This window comes from Lytechinus variegatus, chromosome 2, assembly GCF_018143015.1.
Source record: "Lytechinus variegatus isolate NC3 chromosome 2, Lvar_3.0, whole genome shotgun sequence".
Taxonomy (NCBI): Eukaryota; Metazoa; Echinodermata; class Echinoidea; order Temnopleuroida; family Toxopneustidae; genus Lytechinus; species Lytechinus variegatus.
Genome location: NC_054741.1, coordinates 63840347 through 63862926, shown reverse-complemented (window position 1 = coordinate 63862926; position 22580 = coordinate 63840347). Strand labels below are relative to the sequence as shown.

The 22580-nt window shown below is 38.1% G+C and overlaps 2 protein-coding genes across 3 annotated transcripts; both read left to right on the top strand.

Annotated features, from left to right (window-relative positions):
- The first annotated feature begins 635 nt into the window (after positions 1-635).
- Positions 636-10765, top strand: LOC121408618 (UDP-glucuronosyltransferase 1-2-like). Its single transcript, XM_041600149.1, has 6 exons — positions 636-1413; positions 3957-4890; positions 7647-7703; positions 8450-8615; positions 9416-9635; positions 9991-10765. The coding sequence occupies exons 2-6, from the start codon at positions 4030-4032 to the stop codon at positions 10262-10264; spliced, it is 1578 nt and encodes a 525-aa protein (XP_041456083.1). The 5' UTR covers positions 636-1413; positions 3957-4029; the 3' UTR covers positions 10265-10765.
- A 1282-nt stretch (positions 10766-12047) lies between these two features.
- LOC121408617 (UDP-glucuronosyltransferase 1-6-like) lies at positions 12048-18422 on the top strand. 2 transcript variants are annotated; one of them, XM_041600147.1, is made up of 6 exons: positions 12048-12238; positions 13205-14170; positions 14655-14711; positions 15126-15291; positions 16568-16787; positions 17375-18422. In XM_041600147.1, exons 2-6 carry the CDS (start codon positions 13307-13309, stop codon positions 17646-17648), a joined length of 1581 nt encoding a protein of 526 aa, XP_041456081.1. In that variant the 5' UTR covers positions 12048-12238; positions 13205-13306; the 3' UTR covers positions 17649-18422. The 2 variants fall into 2 exon arrangements, with proteins under 2 accessions (XP_041456081.1, XP_041456082.1); XM_041600148.1 differs by lacking the exon at positions 12048-12238 and having other exon boundaries at positions 13026-14170.
- Positions 18423-22580: the final 4158 nt, after the last annotated feature.

Here is a 22580-nt window from a genome sequence, read left to right as displayed (position 1 = left end):
TGTTCATTCCTATATGACTTGACGGATAAATTCAAGTAGTACTCGTTAGTCAAAAGATGTACTTCTAATAGATGTAAGTAGTTTTACTCAAACTCGTTTCGTTAAAAAGTTGGGCCATTTGTTTTAGTGAACAGTATTACTTTTGGTATAATGTTTATATTTTTTATGAAGAGAGGCGTTGTGGATCGGTTGATGAGTCCCCAGACTTTGAATGCGTTTTTCAATCCCATACACGTGTCCTTTATTATGACGAAGACATATTCCACTCTCTACTCAGGTTCTTAACGGACAAGTCCACCAAACAAAAACATAACACTGAAAATTTCACCAAAATCGGATGTAATATAAGGAAGTTTTGGCATTTTTAAATTTCGCTCAGTTTCACAAAACAGATATATGCACATCCTGGTCGGTATCCAAATGAGGAGACTGATGATGTCATCTACTTGCGATTTCTCTTGTATTTGAAATATTATATTTTTTCCGTTCAAGTAAAACAAAAATTAATCCCTCCCTAAACATTTGCAATTAGCATTTGTTTAATACTATATGGTTCAGTCAAGTTGATTCTTACTGTCAAATCTGTAAAAAAAATAATTATTATATAATTAAAATTAAAAAAAAATAGTGAGGGATATCATCGACTGTCTAATTTGCATGTCACTGAGTTGTACATATCACAGATTTTGTGAAAAATAAGAGAAACTTCAATATTTTGGGGGTGGGTTTGACCTTCAATGGGTAACCAGAACATGCAGAATGTATCTACTCTCTTTCTCCCCCTTCTAGCTGTCTCTTTCCCCCTCTCATCTCTCTCTCTCTCGGTGAAATACACATCATTTCTAAAACGTTCCATTGTTTGAAAAGTGAAATGTTATCGTAAAAAATAGAAGCTTGAGGGTATTTGATCATGATAATTTTGGACTTTGTTGTGTTTGTTTCAGTCGATCGAAAGAATGATAAATATTACTCATTCCTATGTCAAGAGTGCCCTATTATGTTCTGCCGTGTTGAGTTGTGTCGGGCCTGTTCTGCCACCTCCATGTCTTAAAAAGAAATTTAGAATTTCAAATTTTCTTACAAATCATTTGCCGACTCGGCTCATACCCCATTCCGCCCGATTAGCTACCCCTTCTTGGAACCCTCCCCCCCACCCCCTCCCGAACAACTATCGGAAACTGGGTAGTATTACATACCCGGATACGTCATACATGAATGTAAAAAATGCATATCCGTGGCATTCGGTGTTACTCAGCATGCTCAGTGGGTCAGCAGTTCAGTGTGTGCTCACGTACAAGCTACAGTCAATTTCTTAGTGCCTTTATGCACGTTAGCGTCCATGAACTTCATTTTTCAGCTTCAACGTGCAGTTAATAACTTAGATCTCCATGTAGATCAGCAATTTCAGGATTGGTAAGTAAGCTTACTCAACTATATCAATACGATACACAAAACAATTATTATTTAGAGACTTGAACTTTAATATTACAAAATGAAATGGGCTACAGTGACTCACATATAGGCTTTGTTTGTGGTAATAGATATTTTGAAAGGTAGAACTTGTTCAACTTCAATGGCACTGAACATCGGGCCTGCAAACTTCAATAAGTCATATAACATTACATGAAATATTTTAAAAATCTCTCTAGTTCAGACACACGATCTGTGTGAAAGTTTTTTATGGACATGAAATGATTGTGGACACTATAGGGTTAAATCTTACGCATATTCACCCCATTTCATAATCATGACATGAGTCGTTTCTAATAAGATTGCTCACAAACATGCATACATTTTGCCTTTTTTAAAGTTTGAAATGTGCTACAGATTAAGGCGTAATATAGTAGATGTGGGTTAATTGGAAAGGCCCAACGGGCGCCATATAGATTATGTGTCGGTGTAGATTGAAAAGATTGCAACAGTTTTACGGTTGTAACTCAGGGCCGTCACCAGCTTTTTTCTAGGGAGGGTGCTTTTTATGAAAAAAAAACACAAAAACACAAAAAACAACGTATTAACTCAATTTCAGGCAGTTATAGCCCGCCGGCCAGATCTATTTCAAAAGAGCCCTCAAGTATCCCTACCCCCCCCCTCCGGTTTTTTTTTTTTAAAGTTTGAAATGTGCTACAGATTAAGGCGTAATATAGTAGATGTGGGTTAATTGGAAAGGCCCAACGGGCGCCATATAGATTATGTGTCGGTGTAGATTGAAAAGATTGCAACAGTTTTACGGTTGTAACTCAGGGCCGTCACCAGCTTTTTTCTAGGGGGGGTGCTTTTTATGAAAAAAACCCACAAAAACACAAAAAACAACGTATTAACTCAATTTCAGGCAGTTATATAGCCCGCCGGCCAGATCTATTTCAAAAGAGCCCTCAAGTATCCCTACCCCCCCCCTCCGGTTTTTTTTTTTATTTATTTATTTTTTAATTATTTTTTTTTTTATTTATTTATTTTTTTTTTGGTTCTGAAGGGGGGTGCGTTCGCACCCTCCGCACCCCCCCCCCCTGGCGACGGCCCTGTAACTTTGACAGTTCGAGAGAGGTTCGATTTGTCAAAAACTTTGTTCTCGTTGACCAAAACATGGGGCTATTCGAATATAGGATGTCAAATGTGCCGATAATCCCTTCCCCAATGCAGAGGCGTCGATCATGGGGGCAGGGGGGGGGCATCTCCCCACCAATGTAAATATTCGGGGGGGCAAACATATCGTTTTGCCCCCCCCCTCCCCAATAATTCCGCATGTGCAAAAAATAAAATAAGATTGTGATGTTACACAGAAATCAGCAAGCGAGACTGAGATACACAACTCATTCTTTATTTAAAATCGTGCTTAAAATGTTTGATTTTCAGATTGGAATATATAAATTTTCAGCTCGCGCTTCGCGCTCGCACTATTTCTATAGCAAAATCCTTATTTTTCATGATTAAATAGATAAACAAAATGACCCGTTTTCAGTTTTAAACCCCAAAAGAATTCCCGCTTCGATTTGCAATAATCTTTTGTTGGATCTTATTTTATTTATCTTGTTCTTTATTAAAAACTCAATATTTTCAGATCGAAATATCAAAATTTTCAGCTCGCGCTTCGCGCTCGCATCCATTGTTTGTTTTTTAAATAACCATCTTAATAATTGGTATCAAAAATGCTTGAGTCTCAGCTCGGTCTTGGCACTCGCATTATCTGTGTAGTGTATTCTCATGAATTACTACAAACAGTCCTAAACACCTTTTTTCTGTTATCAGGTCAGTATATTAAAAAAAATTCAGCTCGCGCTTCGCGCTCGCATTGATTTGTTGCTGAGATATGTGTCTCTATCTCATGAGTCATATATATATATATATATATTGCCTTTGCCTTTGGAAAGTTGATGATTCCCCCCCCCCCATCTGAAAAATGGATCGACGCCCCTGCCCCAATGTGACAAAGCAAAAATCACCATACCATCATGCACTCTTGGTTTGCAGCCCTTGAGGTGTAGGTTTGAAGGTTACCTGCCCGGGGTTACCTGGTTCTAACCTTCTCTAGATTCGGCTCTGATATGGAAGGAAGGTCCTGTAGAAGCATGGATCAAGCGATTGGCTCAGGGTCGAAGGGTCATTCCATAGTAATGATAATATATTTCTATTGCACCTTTTTTTTAAGATACAAAGCGGCTCTGAGATGCCGTCCCATTGAATATAGGCCTATATGAATTAACCGGCAGATACTTTCTCGATATAAGTCTAGTGTACATGAGAGATTATAGGTCTTCAAAATGTTGTTTGAATTGATAAAAAATGGTGACGATTTAAGAATAGGGAGGAGCTTATATTGACCGGGTTCAGTAGAGAAGCTTTATCCAGTGTAATAAGAGCAGCACTTTGTATCCTCAAGCAAAGAGCGTTTTAATCCAGCTGTTACAACTATTTAGAGATTATGAATGCTTTTTTTTATTACCATGTACTTTCTTCAGGAGAGGAATCAGAAGATAAGAGAAAGATATAACCCCACAATATCGAACCTGAAGAAAGTGATGCAGTAACACAATGAAGTTAAGCTTGGTATCACTTCTACTCATCATCAGTACGGCTCCTCTGGTTATGGGTGCCAAGATAATCATAACTATAACCATGCCGATGGCCAGCAGTCATGCCCTGGGTTTGGCCGCCATTGGGAGACACCTTCAACAGCGCGGCCACGAGATCACCATCTTAACCAGCTCTTACGCCGGAACCAAAGGATTCAAGAAGGATGACTTTCGCACCTCCGTCCAATATCACTTCGAGTTACCACCTGATTTACCACCAAGAGAACAACTTGAGAAGGATTTCAACAACCTCGCGTTCGAGCCAGATTTTCGGGGAGCCTTCAAGGCCTTTGGAATTGTTTTCTATTTGATGCGATCCGGTTGTGAGAGTCTCTTCGAGGACTCTGCGGCACTTGCAAAGCTCACGAAGGCTAAATTTGATATCCTCATCGGTGATGCCTTTGATGGGTGTGAAGCTATGCTCAGTAGTTACCTGGGGATTCCCCACATCGCGGTAACAACCGGGACAAGATATCCCCTGTTTAATGAGCATACCCTGGGCATCCCCAGCCCATCATCCTACGTCCCCTTCAACGCTGTCTTCCCATTCACTGACAAGATGTCTTTTTTAGAGCGTGTTGCAAATTTTTTCGAGCACAATCTTGTCAGGCACATGTTTGAATGGCCACACTTTCGCGCTTTGAACGAGGTTAAAGAAAAACATGGGATCGCACCGGGGAAAAGCATTCAAGAGCTACAGGCTTCGGCAGAGTTGTGGTTCGGCATGTCGAGCTACGCCCTTGATTTTCCCCGACCAACTGTACCGAACCTCGTTGGACTAGGAGGTCTTATTGACGTACCCCTAAAGCCCCTACCAGAGGTAAACATACTTTCTGAATGCAAAAGCCTATATATAGTTCCTAATCACTTTCATTTCGGGTGATACTAGGGACCAATCCCACTGGGGTGAACTGAACATCCCTATAGCAAGGGCGGATCCTAACAGTCATTCTTTAGCTTCATTCTTATAAACAACATATGTATAATAATCTCATTAGCCCTGTTTAAACAGTGTGAGCGCGGAGTGCAAGCACAATTTTTTTAATTTTTATTTCATGTAGTAATTTGTCCTGACAATGGAACATTCTGGGCAATGTTACACCTGAAGAAGATGCGTATATAAGTAGAAAATTACTGCGAGCGCGATCGAAGCGCGAGCAGAAATATGCATTCCTGCCTTGTCGCAAAAGGACCTGTTAGGGACTTTTTGCATTTAGCCATTAAGATGATACATATTTCAACGAATAAATAATGCGAGCGCGAAGCGCGAGCTGAAAATTTTGACATTCCGACCTAAAAATTACGTTCTATGAACTTTTTGTAATCATGAACGGTATGGGTATATAACCAAACAATTTATGCGAGCGCGAAGCGCGAGAGGAAAAAAATTAGATTTCAAACCTAAAAACGGCACACTTTATTTATGTTTTATAAATCCTGAAAAAGGATGGGCATAATTTGGTATCTTCCTACATTAATAATGCGAGCGCAAAGCGCGAGCAGAAAATTTTAGATATTCTGATCTGAAACTGGATAATTCTAGCACATTATGATAAAAGATCAAGCTGCGTATTTCAATAAATATGCGTGCGCGTGTTAGACAGATTCTGAATACATTTCATTTTTTATCATGAAAGCTAATAAGGCGAGCGCGTAGCGCGAGCAGATAATATTTGATATGCAATATGAAAAGGGTCAATTTAAGCAATATTTAAAGCACTGTGTAGGAAAATTTTTGAGAAAGATGTGGATAGCAATCAATAAATGATGCGAGTGCGAAGCGCGAGCTGATATTTTATTATCATTTTGACCTTTGATCGGGACATTCTAGGCCTAAGGATATTTTGCCATCATATGAAAATGAAGACTTATCTTACTATTCCGCTCCCTAAGCGCGATATGAAACTTGTCGATATCCCTTTCTGAAAAGGGGACAAGTCAGTTACTAGGAATTCCTAAAAAATGTTATAATAATAATAAGCCTAACGAGTGCGTGAAATTTATTGACATTGAGGCCTGAAAACTGGATATTTTAAGCGCTTTGTATTCATGAATAGGATTCATGGGTTGATATATTTTTGACAAATAATGCGAGCGCAAATCGCGAGCCAAAATGTTTTAATAAACTGTAATAAAAGCGGGATTTTAATCAATGAGTTATACAATTGATATATAGGTATACATAACTCACCAATCTAAATACGAGCGCACACCTGAAAAGGGATATTTTGAAAATCTTATGGAATAAACAAAGCGATAGGTAGGCCTATAAAATGATGCGAGCGCACAGCGCAAGCTGCAAAATGTTGATATATATTCACACCTTAAAATAGACAGAGCACTTACAAAAATAAATTGGTGAATCAAACAAAATTGAAATATTTTCTGTATATTTACTTCAAAACGTTATATCTAAAGATATTTATATAAGCCTTTTGAGCCAGATATGTATCTCATTGAATAGACAATGCGAGCGCGAAGCGCGAGCGAAAATTTTAAAATAATTATACTGACATGAAATATTTGTAAAAATTGTTTTCCAAGTTTACCCCGACCTTATTTTATTCACTCGTCTTCCTCTTAACTTTCCTCTTCTCTTTTTCCTCCTTTCTTTATTCTTCTTTCTTTTCCCCTTTTGCCTTTTTTTGCTCTGCCAATAGAGGGGGGGGGGGCGGGGGGCGGGCCCCTCGCTCCCCCCCTCTTTGGATCCGCCTACGCTATAGAGCCTGTCGAGTGTATGTATACAGCTCCATCTGATTGGATGTGCATCTTGTTGACACTTTCACTCAAAAAAGATGTAAAAATCCACTCTGAAAAGATGCAAATATCACTCAAAAGTAATGAGATCGTCTCCTTAATGAACCAAATTAGTTCTTTTGCATCTAAAAAGGATATCCAGTATATTGATCACACGTTCAATACATTTTTCTTTTCATTCATTTCCTCAAAAATAGCAAAACGAATACAATTTTCACAGCTTAAAATCATTATGAAAAATACACATTGTATATGAAGTATGATAATTCAAAACATATCAAAGTAAAAACAAACAAACAAAAAAAACACCTTGCACCAGGTGAATTAGGTTCCCTATATAACAACTCCTAACTCTAAGCACTTAACACGCATGCACGTATAGGTTAAAAATGTTCTCATCGTACCCCTAGAAAGGGATCGCGGTGGAATTATGTTTTCGCAATGCCACTTAGAACGCTTCCAAGAATATAGAAAATTTATTGAAAATTCCCGTCAAATAACAATGAACAGCTTGGGTCCTTTGCGAACCGGAACTTTAGTTTTATCCTTAGTGTTGGAGCTCACGAAAAATTGCAAATATTTCTCATCGGAAGCGTGAGGGGCAATTGACGATACATTTTCTATGTTCTTAAAAGCATTCTGCGTACCAGTGTGAAAACTCCTTACTTTCGCTAATGTAACCTGAGGAATCAAATTTCTTTAAATATAAAGGTATATAATAACTAAACGATTCAGTGCATTCTCTGAATTTCTAAATATCTTTTCTCTCTCCCCTTTGTTTTTTCCTACTACCCTTATACCTTTTATCTCTAATCATAGCAATATGCAGACTTTGTAGAAGGGTCGGGGGAGCATGGCTTCATCCTCTTCTCATTGGTGAGTAGTATAGCTAAGCTTTCAGATAACTGATTAAAAATGTCTCAAATATTATCAAAGCTAATGTTTGAAATCAGGGCATACGTATACGCCTATTCATAATGACTCGTCGATCTTGTACTAACCATATCGCCATCGAGCATCGCCCAGAGGAACGAATCCTGAAAACTGCAGTGATGTTTGGCTTCGTCCACCCAATCTGACGAATGTTACAAACACTTTTGAACATTGTGACAATGGATGGATTTTAGGGGCGCATAGTCGCGTGGTTGCCCGTGTTCAAAATGCTTAGGGACTGCAAACGTTAGCAACCATTTGCGGAGAAAGAGATTGTCAAAGATTTATTTGCGACGAATTTGCAAAACAACTGCTTGCGAGAACGGAATTATGAAATTTTCCCCAAATGAACATTTTACAAATTGTTAGACCCACAGTTAAATCCAAAATTCGTCACGCTCGCAGGCATTCGTCATTTCTGTTGATATACAACCACTGCGAGAATCCCCATCTTACTCGCTTGGGAAAAAAGGGCCTAACAAAGATGATACAGAGACTTTTTTTTCAATTTCCTTCACAATTGGTCCCATGCATTTTAATATCGAATTTGAAATATTGCTGCGACAATGGCACACGAAGAACAAGGCTTTAATCAGATATGTAACTAGCAAAATACCAAAGTCATTGCAAATGCCAATAAAGCCAAGAGGCTGCGATATTTTACGGATTTCTTTTTAAAACACGTGCAGGGTACGCATTTCAGTGAGTTCCCAAGGCAAGAAACGGCAGAAGTTTTTGCGAGAGTTTTCAGTGATCTTCCACAGAGAGTCATCTGGCGTTATACCGGACAACGTCCGCGTAACCTTGGTAACAACACCATGATTGTAAAATGGATGCCACAGAACGACCTACTAGGTATATAATTGGATTCAATGTACCATTAGAAAATAACAAATTGACGAAATCATCACATTTTCATGTCTCGAAGTGTCATGGTGTAGTGGTTATGACTCTAGCCTTTCAATGAGAGGGTCATGGTTTCGAATTCTATTTCAGGCATTATTTTCCTTTAGAAAAAAAAACACAACCTCCCCCCCAAAAAACACACCCACACCCACACATTTGCTGCGTTCGATGCAGCTGGTAAATGGTACCCGGTGGGATTTATTCATTGAATGCTGGGGTAATACCAAGTATTAACTGCAGTAGAATATACAGTATAGGTGCGCGTTATGAATTAACCTTTTTTTATTATATTAAAACGATATTATGAAACTTCGCTTTTATGAAGAAAGTTAAAATTAAAAAAGTTATGATTGGAAAATAACTAATATTCTGTCAAGTTTTTCTGCTTTCTGTCTGGTGACAGATGTGGGGTTTGCGTGTGTCTTGGTTGTCGACATCATAGAGACCAATATTTTTTTCAAAATATGATGAGCACACAATTTAACATATTTCATTCTTATTTGAAAAACTCATAATGACAAATTCATGAGGTTTATCATTTTTTCATTTCGAGTTGAAATTGTAGAAGTTTTCAGATCAATTGTACCACAGTACAGATTTAGTTTCAAATATTCTCTTTCGCTTTCTCTTTCCGACACTAATAATCGTGTAAATACCATCGTCAGATTTTTTATCAAATAGAAAATGCATACTGACAATGAAAACAAAAAGTCTCATAATATAAATCCGGAATATTCACTTTCTATTAGGTCACCCAAAAGTTCGGCTGCTGATGTACCATGGCGGTCTAGCGGGTATTTATGAAGCCATTCGTCACAAAGTGCCCATGATCGTCATGCCAATCTTCGCCGAACAACCCGCAAACGCCGCCAGAGTCACTGCTAAAGGAATGGGGAGACTGCTAAGAAAGGATTCCATATCGTACGTGACTGTCAAAGAGGCGATAGTCGAAGTTCTCGAGAACCCAAGGTAAATGACTAATATGATTGTGGAACCTCTGCCAAATCACATTGATATTTAAGGAGTTTGGGCTCATCGCTTGAAATGGTACTTTTCGCATGCAATTACCTGCATAGGCTACACACATTTGAAAAAAGTTGACAGTTTTAAGGTGCAATCCAAAGTAATGGAGTTAATATCCCTTGCGAATCTCTATGTATTATTGTTTGTATTGTTGTAACATTCAATCATGTTTTTATTGTCAACATTGTTCACTGATATAATAATTGTTCAAAGGTGTATCACAATTGTCGTTTTCTTAAGCTTGATCAAATTCATTAACAGTTTTACCAGAACGGTGGCTCTCTTTCATTTACCTCTTCAGCTACTTGAAGAATATACGACGGTACTCGGATATCTACAAAGATCGGCAAAATCAGCCAGGAGAGACTGTGGTCTTCTGGGTTGAACACATCCTCAAATTTGGAGGGTCGCACTTGAGAACCAGAGCCTTGGAGCTAAACTTCATTCAGCTTCATTCCTTCGACGTCCTCGCTTTTATCGTCGGGATCGCACTCGTTATCGTCTTCCTTCTCATTTTATGTTGTAAACGATGTATCAGTTGTTGTGTGAAAAGCAAGAAGACTAAATTAGAATAGATCGTTAATATGCTTGAAATGTTCCCAAGACGTCTGAATACAATATAAACTCTGGATATTCGCTAATTATGATGTAGTCTCATGCATGCATCAGTGTCATGGCAAAACATGTTGTACCTTTTTGTTTCCAAAATGACGTCTTTTCATTTCCTGTTTGAAGATGGCATTGATGGTTAAATAAATCACAATTCTTTGTAAGACGGGGCTGTGATATTTTTAAAGATGACGTGAATTATCTGAATTAGCCACGAGAACACAGAATTGATTTATGAATAATGCAATGTATTTTAGATTGTTTGAACCATGATATTGGCATATTGTATTTACTTGTAGGTTCACCTCGATTACCATTCTGATAAAGCTCCAATTACCATGTGTTTTGTATATACGATTGTGAAAGAAATTTGTACTTGATGACATTTTGGTCATAAATTATATTAAATTAAATCAAATTTTTGTCACAAGAAATACTTTCTGTTAAAGTTTTGAGAAGAATGATATATAGGCTTGGGCGGAAATCTGACCCCAAGGGGCTAGAAAATTAAGGTCATTTTAACCTCCAAAAAAGTTGACAAGGAAAAAAATAAAATAATAAAATACATGAATTATTTCGATTGTGAAGGGTGTATTTTTCTCCATCATAAAAGACCAAAAATGGTATAGGGGGACATTTGATATTGTGCCCCCTACTATTTTTGGGTAGGGGGACCTGTCCCCTTGGAATTCCCGCCCATGTATACGGGATACACCACCTGTTGATCGGCGCTATAAGACTGACCAAAACCAGTTAAAACCTTCCTAGACCACTTTAAATCGGTTTAAACCGACATAAAACCGTCCAGAAACAGTTGAAACCGGTTTAATCGTTCTACTTCATTTTCATTCACTTTTTAAAATCCATTTTCTTACGGGGGGGGGGCAATTCAGGGGTTTAAATGGGGGGGGGAGGTGCATGATATTAATCATATTCGGTGGCACCTATGCAAATTTTCAAGCAACAACCCCTTCCTCCCCCACAAAAAGGAGGATGTAGCTACCCTTTTAAAGGTCAAGTCCATCCCAGAAAAATGTCGATTTGAGAAAAATTAAACTCACATAACGCTGACAATTTCATCGAAATCGGATGTAATAAGAAAGTTATGTCGTTTCAAATTTCGCTAATTTTTTTTTTTACAAAACAGCGATATGCACAATTCCGTGTCATGCAAATGAGTCAGTCGATGATGTCCATCACTCACTATTTCTTTTGTTTCTTTATTGTTTGAATTATACAATATTTCATTTTTTACAGATGGACCAATTTGACTGAACCATATACACTGTAGTATTAAACAATGCTAATTCCACACGTTCAGGGAGGAATCGATTGTTGTTTTACTTAGAATATTGGAATATTTCATATCATAAAATACAAAAGAAATAGTGAGTGGATGACGTAATCAGTCTCGTATTTGCATACCACCCAGGATGTGCACATAACTGGTATGTGAAATTAAAACGAAACTTTACAATATAACTTTTTTATTTTACATCCGATTTTGATAAAAATTTCAGTGTTATGCTTGTTGGATATTTCTCTTTTTATCCAAATCAACTTTTTGTTGGGGTGGGCTTGTCCTTTGATCTACAAATGCTCATATACTACCGTGGAGGTAACTCCACTGGCACATTATATATCCTGACCACGCCCCCTTCCGGTATGAATAGTGACAAAGTTCGTCTGCCTATCGGGCGATCGCTCGCTCTCTCTCTCTGTCTCATATTGATCAATTGATGAATAAAGTGGGCTCAAATGTTATTGTGATCCTGCTCGGTACAATAGTTCAGAAAGGGAGTCCAGACGAAAGAGCACACGGGTATAGATTATCGGGTAAATAACAAACGATGGATAAATATAACCTATGTACTGGACCTGTTAGTCAACTCTGATCGAAGTTCTTGTATTGCACGTGCTTTTGAAAGGTGGTGTGTAGAGTAAGTATATAACCAATCTTCTTATTTTTTCATTCATAGTAACTGCATTTCTTAACATTTGCCTCATGGTCAATGCAAAATTCGACCTGTGCTTTTCAATTGGGTATGAATATACAAGTCACAGTCTGATCGGAGCGACGCTTGGAATCCAATAGGCCTATCGTTTATTGTGTAAGCGTTGAACGGATGGCAGGGGAAATTATTATTGACTATGAATTGTGGTACGGGTTGCATGCAGGGCCGTCGCTAAAGGGGTGTGGGGCGCGACATCCCCCACCACTCTGGATTAGATTCAGAACCCCTGCTACCCAGGCCATGGCATACACTACCTTTTCGAAAAAAATATCAGACCAAGATGAAACATGTGTATCAGCACACGTATCAGAACTTTAAAAAAAAGAGGAAGACAACCCAAACCACAATTTCATATTTCGAGTCGTTATATTAATAGAACCATGGACCTTCTACCTGTCTACTCTGCCAAAGTAGTATGTCCATGATAGGACACATATTATGTGATAGGATTTAGATGGTGTTTCTTGTCACTTTATATTACATTTGTTTTGAAGCACTTATTAATGATTTTCGAACGCGTTTTTTTTATCCTGGGCTTCGTTTTTGTCTCATAATCACAGACACTGACACACCCCTGGATGAATCCGATCCAGCATCAGATCCGACAAAGCATTTCGTGGGCCCATATTGTCTGGGGACGATTGTGACTCTATTATGCTTGTGCATGGGCCCATGCATTTCCTTGTCATTGTTATTTCTGGATACGCTAGTGGACAATGTGAAAATAAGTTGGACCTTGCGGCTCAGATCTTTTAAACAGTCATAGTGATCAATGTTAGCCTATGCCTATTCTGTATTACAAGCGTACGTGTTAGTTTTCTAACATCCTTTATAAACTCGTCGCATCCACTGAACAGTCGACATTCAAAGTTCAAACCTCTACTTTTACAGGTAATTTCAATGTAAATCTAGAGCAGTTGCACTGCTGACACACCCCTGGATGAATCCGATCAAATAATAGATACCGTAGGTTGCGGAGAAATCGTTGGTGTGATGGAGATCTGTTGTTTCCTCACCCTCTTCATCGTCTTTATCGATGTCATTTCTTTGGCCACTGGGGCCAAGATCCTCATATCACTGCTTGTTCCAGGAGAGAGCAGTCATGCGAAAGGGATGTCAGCCATAGGAGGAGCACTAACCAAAGGTAGCCATAATGTGACAATCCTCACAAGCTCCACAGTTGGGACCAAGGGTTTCCATGAGGATACATACGACAAGGCCGTCCAGTACCAATTCAAGTTACCACCCGAATTGCCAGACCTGGAGAACCTTGAACGAGAATTCATCGGTCTTGCTTTCGAGTCTGACCTGAAGAAGAAACTCAATATCATGGGGATGATTTTCTCCGTCATGCGGATCGGGTGTCAGAGCCTATTTGATGACTCTGCGACGCTCTCCGTCCTTAAGGAATCTTCATTTGACATCCTCATAGGCGATTCCTTCGACGGGTGTGATGCGATGCTAAGTAGTTACCTCGGTATACCCTTCATAGCTGTGACCACCGGGACAAGATATCCACTGTTCAACGAACACACCTACGGTGTGCCAACGCCGTCGTCGTATGTGCCATTCGGTTTCTTCCCTTTCTCTGACAAGATGTCCTTTCTGGAGCGGGTTGGCAGCTTCTTTGAGCATCACGTGATAGCAAGCTTACTGGGATGGTCCCACTTTGGCGCTTTGAACGAGGTGAAGGAGAAACATGGTATCGCACCCGGTCAAAGCATTCAAGATATCCTAGGTGGAGCAGAGTTGTGGATGTGCATGACGAGTTTTGCATTTGATTTTCCTAGACCTACCACGCCGAACTGGATCGAATTGAAAGGCCTTACGGATTCCCCCTTGAAATCCTTGCCAAAGGTAAGTTATACAACGAGATAAGTTCCGCCAGATCTCCCCAAATACAGTTGAAACAATCAAATACCATGCTGCGAGTATGGAAATGTTCAGTTTATGTGGTTTGGCATTATGAAGATGTGGAGTTGCGAAACGCAAGTGCATATAAATCCTAGAACGTTTATTTGCCCTGAAAGATCGACAGTAGCCTTTTCATTAAGATTCACATCTATGACATACCACGAACTCTGTTTCAAATCATAAAGGGTAAAATCCTGTATGATAGCGCTTACCAATGTTATGAAAAAGGGTTATGTGATGTCGTATAGTGCATACAATGTTTCGCCATTAATGAAAGTTATTATGGTGATATTGACATCATAATAATGGTCTATCAAAATCAATATCTTACCCCTGTTGACCCATAACTGTGAAACTGTCATTTGATCTTCTTTTTCACTTCCTTTATGTTTATTTTTCCCCTCACGCGGCTCTTTTCTTCTCAAAGGAGTACGTAGATTTTGTTGATGGATCTGGCGATCACGGTTTCATCATATTTTCACTGGTAAGTAAAATTATATATCAAGATGTTTACTAAAAAATGAAATTTAAAGCACTGGAACTTTAAGTGCTAACATTACAATAAATATGATAAAGATGCCCTTAATGATTACAAATTAATAAACGACATGAAATCAAAATCAAGCGGTAAAAAATGTTTACACAATGCGTTGAAGCATTTTTGTTCCAAAAAACAGCAAGAACTGTGAGATGTTTTAAACTTGTTACAGAAATAAATTGGTTGGTTTTCTTATAGAAAAAAAGAATGTATGATTTTCCACATGTTCGTCTTAAAAGCAGAAAGTCATGTAATACCGATATACCTCAATTTCAAGAGATATCCGTGGATACCCAAATATATGCATATGTCATTACAGCAGTTGATGTAATGACTGAATGATGGTTTTCCTCTTACCAGGGTACACATTTTAGTGAACTTCCAAAGCCGGAGATGACAGAGGCTTTTGCGAGAGTCTTCAGCGAGCTTCCACAGAGAGTAATCTGGCGATATACCGGACCACGCCCTCGAAACCTTGGTAACAACACTATGCTGGTCAAATGGATGCCACAAAATGATTTATTGGGTACGTAACATTTTATTTAGTTATCCAGTACAAGATTTAAAAAATCAACTTCTTCACTTTCACTTTTTCTGGAAGTATTGTTTGCGATAGAGAAAATAAAATGGTGTCTTCTTAAGATGTATTGTATGATGGATGATGGGTGGACACGAATAAATGTACTCGAGTTTCTGACGCAAGTATCGAGTATCGTATGTAACAATTTGTATCAACTTCCAACAGGAGAGCATTTCATGAATAGTTTCATCAGTGTTTTCACTCAGTAATTTGCTCTCAGCCAACATCTGAAATAGCTTTTAAAAATATTAAAGGACAAGTCCACCCCAACAAAAATTTGATTTGAATAAAAAAGAGAAACATCCAACTGACAAGCAAATTTGATGAAAATTTCATCAAAATCGGATGTAAGATAAGAAAGTTATGACATTTTAAAGTTTCGCTTAATTTCATAAAACAGTTGTATGCACATCCTGGTCGGTATGCAATTTGGCAGACTGATGACATCACCCACTCACTATTTCTTTTGTTTTTATAACATGAAATATTCAAATTTTCTCCTTCTTGTCAAGTGAAACAAAGTGAACATACATGTTGAGCCAATTATTAAAGGACAAGTCCACCCCCAACAAAGGGTTGATTTGAAAAAAAGGAGAGAAAATCCAATAAGCAAAACACTGAAAATTTCATCAAAATCGGATGTAAAATAAGAAAGTTATGAAATTTAAAGTTTCGCTTATTTTCACAAACCAATTATATGCACATCCGGATCGGTATGCAAATGAGACTGAGGACTTCATTCATTCACTATTTCTTTTGTATTTTATTGTATGGAATATGAAATATTCTAATTATCTGAGAATTTCTCCTCACTGTCAAGTGAAATAACGATGAATTCCTCTCTAAACATGTGGAATTGGAATTGTTTAATACTACATAGTTCCGTCAAGTTTGTACTTATTGTAAAATTTGTAAAGAAAATGAAATATTGTATAATTCAATCAATTAAAAAAAAGGAAATTACGAGTTATAGACATCATCGACTGTCTCATTTGCATGTCACTGAGTCCGTCACCGAGTTGTGCATCTCACTCTTTTGTGAAAAATAAGCGAAACTTTAAAATGTCATAACTTTCTTACTTTACATCCGATTTTGATGAAGCTTTCAGCGTTATGCTAGTTTTATTTTTCTCTATTGATCAAAATCAACATTATCCCGGGGTGGACTTGACCTTTAAGTGAAAAATCCCCGATCATTTGTTTCCTGAAATGATATATCCAGGTCACCCCAATGCCCGGCTACTCATCTACCACGGCGGGTTGGCAGGCATCTATGAAGCCATCAGGCACGGTGTCCCCATGGTTATCATGCCGATCTTTGCTGATCAACCTTCTAATGCTGTCAGGGTCGAGGCTAAATCAATGGGAAGGGTGATTGAGAAAGACGCCATCACTTACGATGTCGTCAGGGAAGCTGTGACTGACGTACTTGCAAATCCCAGGTAAAATAATGAATGTTTTATTAGCACTATAATACTTGCTGACAGCTATGTTGTACCTTGAAATGATTATCTTATTTCATTAGCAATTATCAAATATAAATACTTTTTAAGAATATCTCTTCACAATGTATTTTCTATTTAATGTCTAATAGCAATAATACGAACACAAAATTATTTTGTTAATGAAATAAGCAATAACTGAAGGATTTTTTGTTTCTTTCGATATATCGACCATGATGGTTTTGAAAGCTTCCTATTGCTCAGAGAATCCATCCATCTTGATTCGATTTGCCAGTTCTGTTACATTATGGAGAATACTGCTATTTGATTCAATTCCGTGTTAAAACTATCTAAAGCTACGTTACCCATATCTTGGACGAGATGGCTATTCGAAAGATGAAAATTATTGAAAATTATACAATCAGTATCATTTTCTACTATGGTCATTAGTAACCCCTTAGGTCATAACACACAATTCGCATGGTATTAATTTTTCACGCTATACATAACCATCATTAAACATTATATTGTTTCCTTTCTTCCTTTCTATATTTGTCAATATATCTTCCCTTCTATCCATTCTTCAGCTACCTGGAGAATGTCCAACGGTATTCAGGAATCTACAAGGACTCTCTTACCAAACCGGATGATGTAGTTGTTTTCTGGGTTGAACACATCCTGAAATTCGGAGGATCACATCTGAGATCGAGAGCTCTGGAGCTAAACTTCATCCAGCTTCATTCGATCGACGTCCTCGCTTTCATCGTCGGGATGGTACTCGTTATCGTCCTCCTTCTCATTTCATGCTGTAAACGATGTATTAATTGTTGCTTCACACACAGGAAAACAAAAATAGAGTAATAATCATGATAATTATGATAATAGCTATTTATGATATTAATTCCTCGGTGCTTCATAGCAAGGCCCCCTTCTCTCCAGTGAAAAGAATCCCCTAACTTGACTAACCCATTTCCTAACATAAGACATTGACCGGTTGTCACTCTTTATATTCTATTTCTCTGTTGGCAGACTGAAATTATTATTTTCACGAGAATACACTTATAGGGAAATTTGACAAAAGAAATTGTAAACTCATTTTTGTTCATATAGTAGAAACCAGGATGGTTGTAACAAAAATTAATTTGAAAACATACTTTCTTGAAAACCTTTTATTTCATATGGTTTAATGCTATTTCAAACTAATTCAAATTTTCTGTTTCTTTTGTATTTAATAATTTAATCATATTTCAGTTTAAGTAAACTGTATCATTTAGGCTTTTGATGCTTTTGATATTCATTAAAGAGGAGATAATAAGCGATGACTACAAAGTATGAACTAGATATAAAAACTCCAAACAAAATCAATAATTACTCATCATGTATATCGAATCTTTAAAGATTACATCAAGTTTTCAAATTACCAACTGAGGAAAAGGGATCCATTCTCAGCAATGTAAACAGTGCTTAAACATTCAACCACAAATGGAAAGGAAAAGAGAAATAAAGTTGAATATATGACTTTTGAAGGTTTGCCTGGTGGTATGAACAATCGCGAAAGTGATGTACGGTACACCATGTAAAGTCCAGGAGGGACTGAGATAGAAAACGTGGATAGAAATGGAGATGAAATGAAAAGGCGAGAAAGAAGAGCATTCTTTTCGATATGAGTGTAGTCATTAAAAGGACTGTACACCAGAAGGAGTGGAAAGCTGAGAAGTAGACAGGCTTGAGTAGAAGGCTTGAGGAGGTGAGATAAAGCTGGCTTGAGTCGGCGAATGGACCCAATGGAGTAGAAGCAGAAGCAGGTGAGTAGACTCGACGTTTCGGGCAGGTTGACTGACCGAAACGTCGAGTCTAGAAACAGGGACAGGTGAGTAGATTCGACGTTTCGGGCATGTTGACTGGCCGAAACGTATACTCACTTTCGCAAGTCAATTATGTTCATGGACCTGGCCATGGAGGATTATATTGTTACTGAGGGTGCTGTGACAATGCTCTGCACCCCAGTAACAATAGACGAATCCTCCGTTGATATAGTCGATTTGACATTTTCCGAACCTAGAAATGTTCTTTCCGATGAAGTTTTTTTCTTGATTCGTGTTCCTATGGGGTCCTAGAACAAATTCAGCTTGGTTGCCAAAAGTTGCCGTTTGGGCAATTTTGCTAATTTGCATAAATCCAAAATGGCCGCCAGATGCCATCTTGAAAACCTAACTTTTGAACCCCTGTCCACAAAATGATGAGTAATGACTCGTTTTAGGGGTTTAGAGATGTGTAGAACTGATTTCTGTAATCATTTTTGCAATATAAGGTCATCTTTAGGTCAAATCCAAGATGGCCGCCATATGCAATCTTGAAAAATTGACCTGTGTTCCCCTTGCCCCAGAATGACGAGTAATACCTCTACTTAGGGGTTTTGGGGTGTGCAGAATCCATTTCTGCTTTTTATTTTGCAATATAATGTCATCTTCAGGTCAAATCCAAGATGGCCGCCATATGACGCCATCTTGAAATATCAATTGTTGAACCCTTTGCCCCAGAATCATGAATAATAACTCTATTCATGAGTCATTAGGTATGTTGATTCAATTCATGTAGTTATTTTGCACAAAGGATAATCTTCAGATCAAATCCAAGATGGCCGCCAACCGCCATCTTGAAAAATTACTGTCTGAGGCTTATACGTGTTAGAACGAATGTAAAGGGATTTCAGTAAGAATACTCATTTCTTTTATTAATTCTCAAGTTCATTTCAACATTAATTGCTCAACTTAGAATGAATCCTCTTTAGGTTTGGGCTATCCATTTCGAGTGTATTTTTTAAGGTCCATTCATAACTTTGTACTGAAGAGGCTTTTAGGGTCTTATTTCAATTGAAAGTGTTTTATCAATATAATTTTTCTAAATCAATGTGTCCAATGATTGGTAGGCATCAGTTCGCCTTAAAAGACGATGGTGTAGCGCTAGACCTTAACATTTTCGAGAGTGACTATAGAGCACCACTCTAGAGTGGCACTCTCGAGAGCAAATTTTTACAGATGAAGGAGGATGGCGCTGAGACACGTTTATATAGAGATGCTGCCCTAGCCTTCCTCCTAGGCCTTTGGTCTGCCAATTTAGCATTCCGATTATTTTCTGACGTCTTGACCCCTGTACTTAGTAGCTCTCCATAGAATGGATGGCGACTATCATCTACACCTTCATAAGTGTTAGTGTCTATATGCCGGCAAGTTTTATGTCATATTTGCATGTGTCTTTAAAACGGAGGTGTGATCTATCGATGGGGTGAGACCAATCACACAGCTTACCTTACCTTGGCGAATCCAAGAAGGGATTCGCCAAGGTTTCATGGGGCAAACATGCCCCAACCACCTGAGGTGCCTTTGACTAAGGAGCGAGAATAAGCTTTTGATGTCAGCAAGTACGCTGAAGGGCCTCTGTATTTTTTTCACTTTGTCCTGCCATTTAACGTGCATGATACGTCTGAGGCAGCTGACATGGAAGGTGTTTAGCCACTTTTCTTGGTCGGCGTAGGTTTTCCAGGACTTACTTCCGTGCAGGAGCTTGGCCATGACTGTGACAGATTTTACAATCCTGAATATGCTTGTCCTGTGAAAGGGGACAAGAGACATATAGTCGGTCCAAGGTAGGTGAGGAGTCCACCATAACCAGACGAGTGTGTGCTGTTGATATACATATCTGGAGGACAGTCGGTGTCTTGAGTCTATCAGGATTTCTGACTGTCTCAAAGTCTGATGGATGGTCCATACCCCTTACATGCACAAGACAGGCAGCTGTTATGTATGACTAGGTCTTGTACTCCCACTTCTTGAGAGGCAGGGGCGACATCGTTTCCGTAAAACATTTCACGAATGAGAACAATCCTGACCGTGGAACAGTCTTGGGGAGCCTATCTTCTGCAGGAGGCTAAAGAGTGCACTCCTGCTGACCAAGTCAATGGCTCTTGTAAGGAGGAAAAGTCCAATAATAATTATAAAGGAAGTTAATAATCAAATCAATTTTTTGAACAAAAAATACGGAGAAATCACTTTTTAATTCAAATAATACTTTAAAGTCATTTCACTGGAAAAGTATGGTTGCACAGAAAAAAAAGGGATCAAAACACCCGAAATCATAGCCCAGACCTTGAATGGTTTAATTCTAAAGTGAGCGGTTAATGACGAAATCTATCAACCATCTGACCATCTTAGACATGACTTGACCTCAAACTAAAAATGGAGTGATTAAAAGAAATGAATCATTCTCACTGAAATCCCCTTACATGAGCTCCAATACATAACAACAACCTTATTAGGGACAGCACTTCTTCAAGGTTCAATAGTCTCGGAAGTAGTTTTTCTTTCTTAATATGGCGTTTAGTGGTCATGTTGGATTATTTTGACCTGGAGATGATCCTACATTGCAAAATTATGAAGAGAAATTGAATAAACATACCAAATAACTCACGAAAAGAGGGATATTATTCATGATTCTGGGACAAAAACTTGAGAATTAATAAAAGAAATGAGTATCTTACTGAAATCCCTTTACATTAGTTCTAATACGTGTAAGCCTCAGACAGTAATTTTTCAAGATGGTGGTTGGCGGCCATCTTGGATTTGATCTGAAGATTATCCTTTGTGCAAAATAACTACATGAATTGAATCAACATACCTAATGACTCATGAATAGAGTTATTATGCATGATTCTGGGGCAAAGGGTTCAAAAATTGATATTTCAAGATGGCGTCATATGGCGGCCATCTTGGATTTGACCTGAAGATGACATTATATTGCAAAATAGAAAGCAGAAATGGATTCTGCACACCCCAAAACCCCTAAGTAGAGGTATTACTCGTCATTCTTGGGCAAGGGGAACAAAAGTCAATTTTTCAAGATTGCATATGGCGGCCATCTTGGATTTGAACTGAAGATGACCTTATATTGCAAAAGTGATTACAGAAATCAGTTCTACACATCTCTGAACCCCTAAAACGAGTCATTACTCATCATTTTGTGGACAGGGGTTCAAAAGTTAGGTTTTCAAGATGGCATCTGGCGGCCATTTTGGATTTATGCAAATTAGCAAAATTGCCCAAACGGCAACTTTTGGCAACCAAGCTGAATTTGTTCTAGGACCCCTTAGGAACACGAATCAAGAAAAAAACTTCATCGGAAAGAACATTTCTAGGTTGGTGTATTGAGCCTATGAGACTGTCAAATCGACTAATAGGTCCTTGATATGTTCCAACTGAAGTTAAAAGCCTATCTGAAAGGTTTTTACACAGCTAAACATTCAATAATGTGAAAAAGACGGGAAAAAGAGTAGCGTCATATCACATTTCAAAAAGTTGCGACCATTTGTTTTTCATCAGCTTTTTACAAGATATGTTAATATCAATTCTCTTTACTTGTGATTATTATTATTTATTTATTTTTGAATAGTCGATAATAGTCATCATTATTACAAATTAAGTGATTGCAATATCAGAAAGCTACAATAAACATGATGATACAGATGATATCCTGAACTTTTCGGCAATATCATGACAAAAGTGTTTTATACCAACAAAAAGACAGATACGCTATTGGTTTTATTTTGTTGAAGATTACCATCAATATGAATTTTCAGAAAAAATCTTTGCAGAATGAACACATGTTCATCATCCACGTCTTTATAATTTTGGGACTTACTCATTATAATGTAAAGCTGAACTGAAATAGCTATATACCAATGTTATATTGGTGGGGCTTACACAAATTATGAGAGGTTTAAATTTAATTTGATAGCGA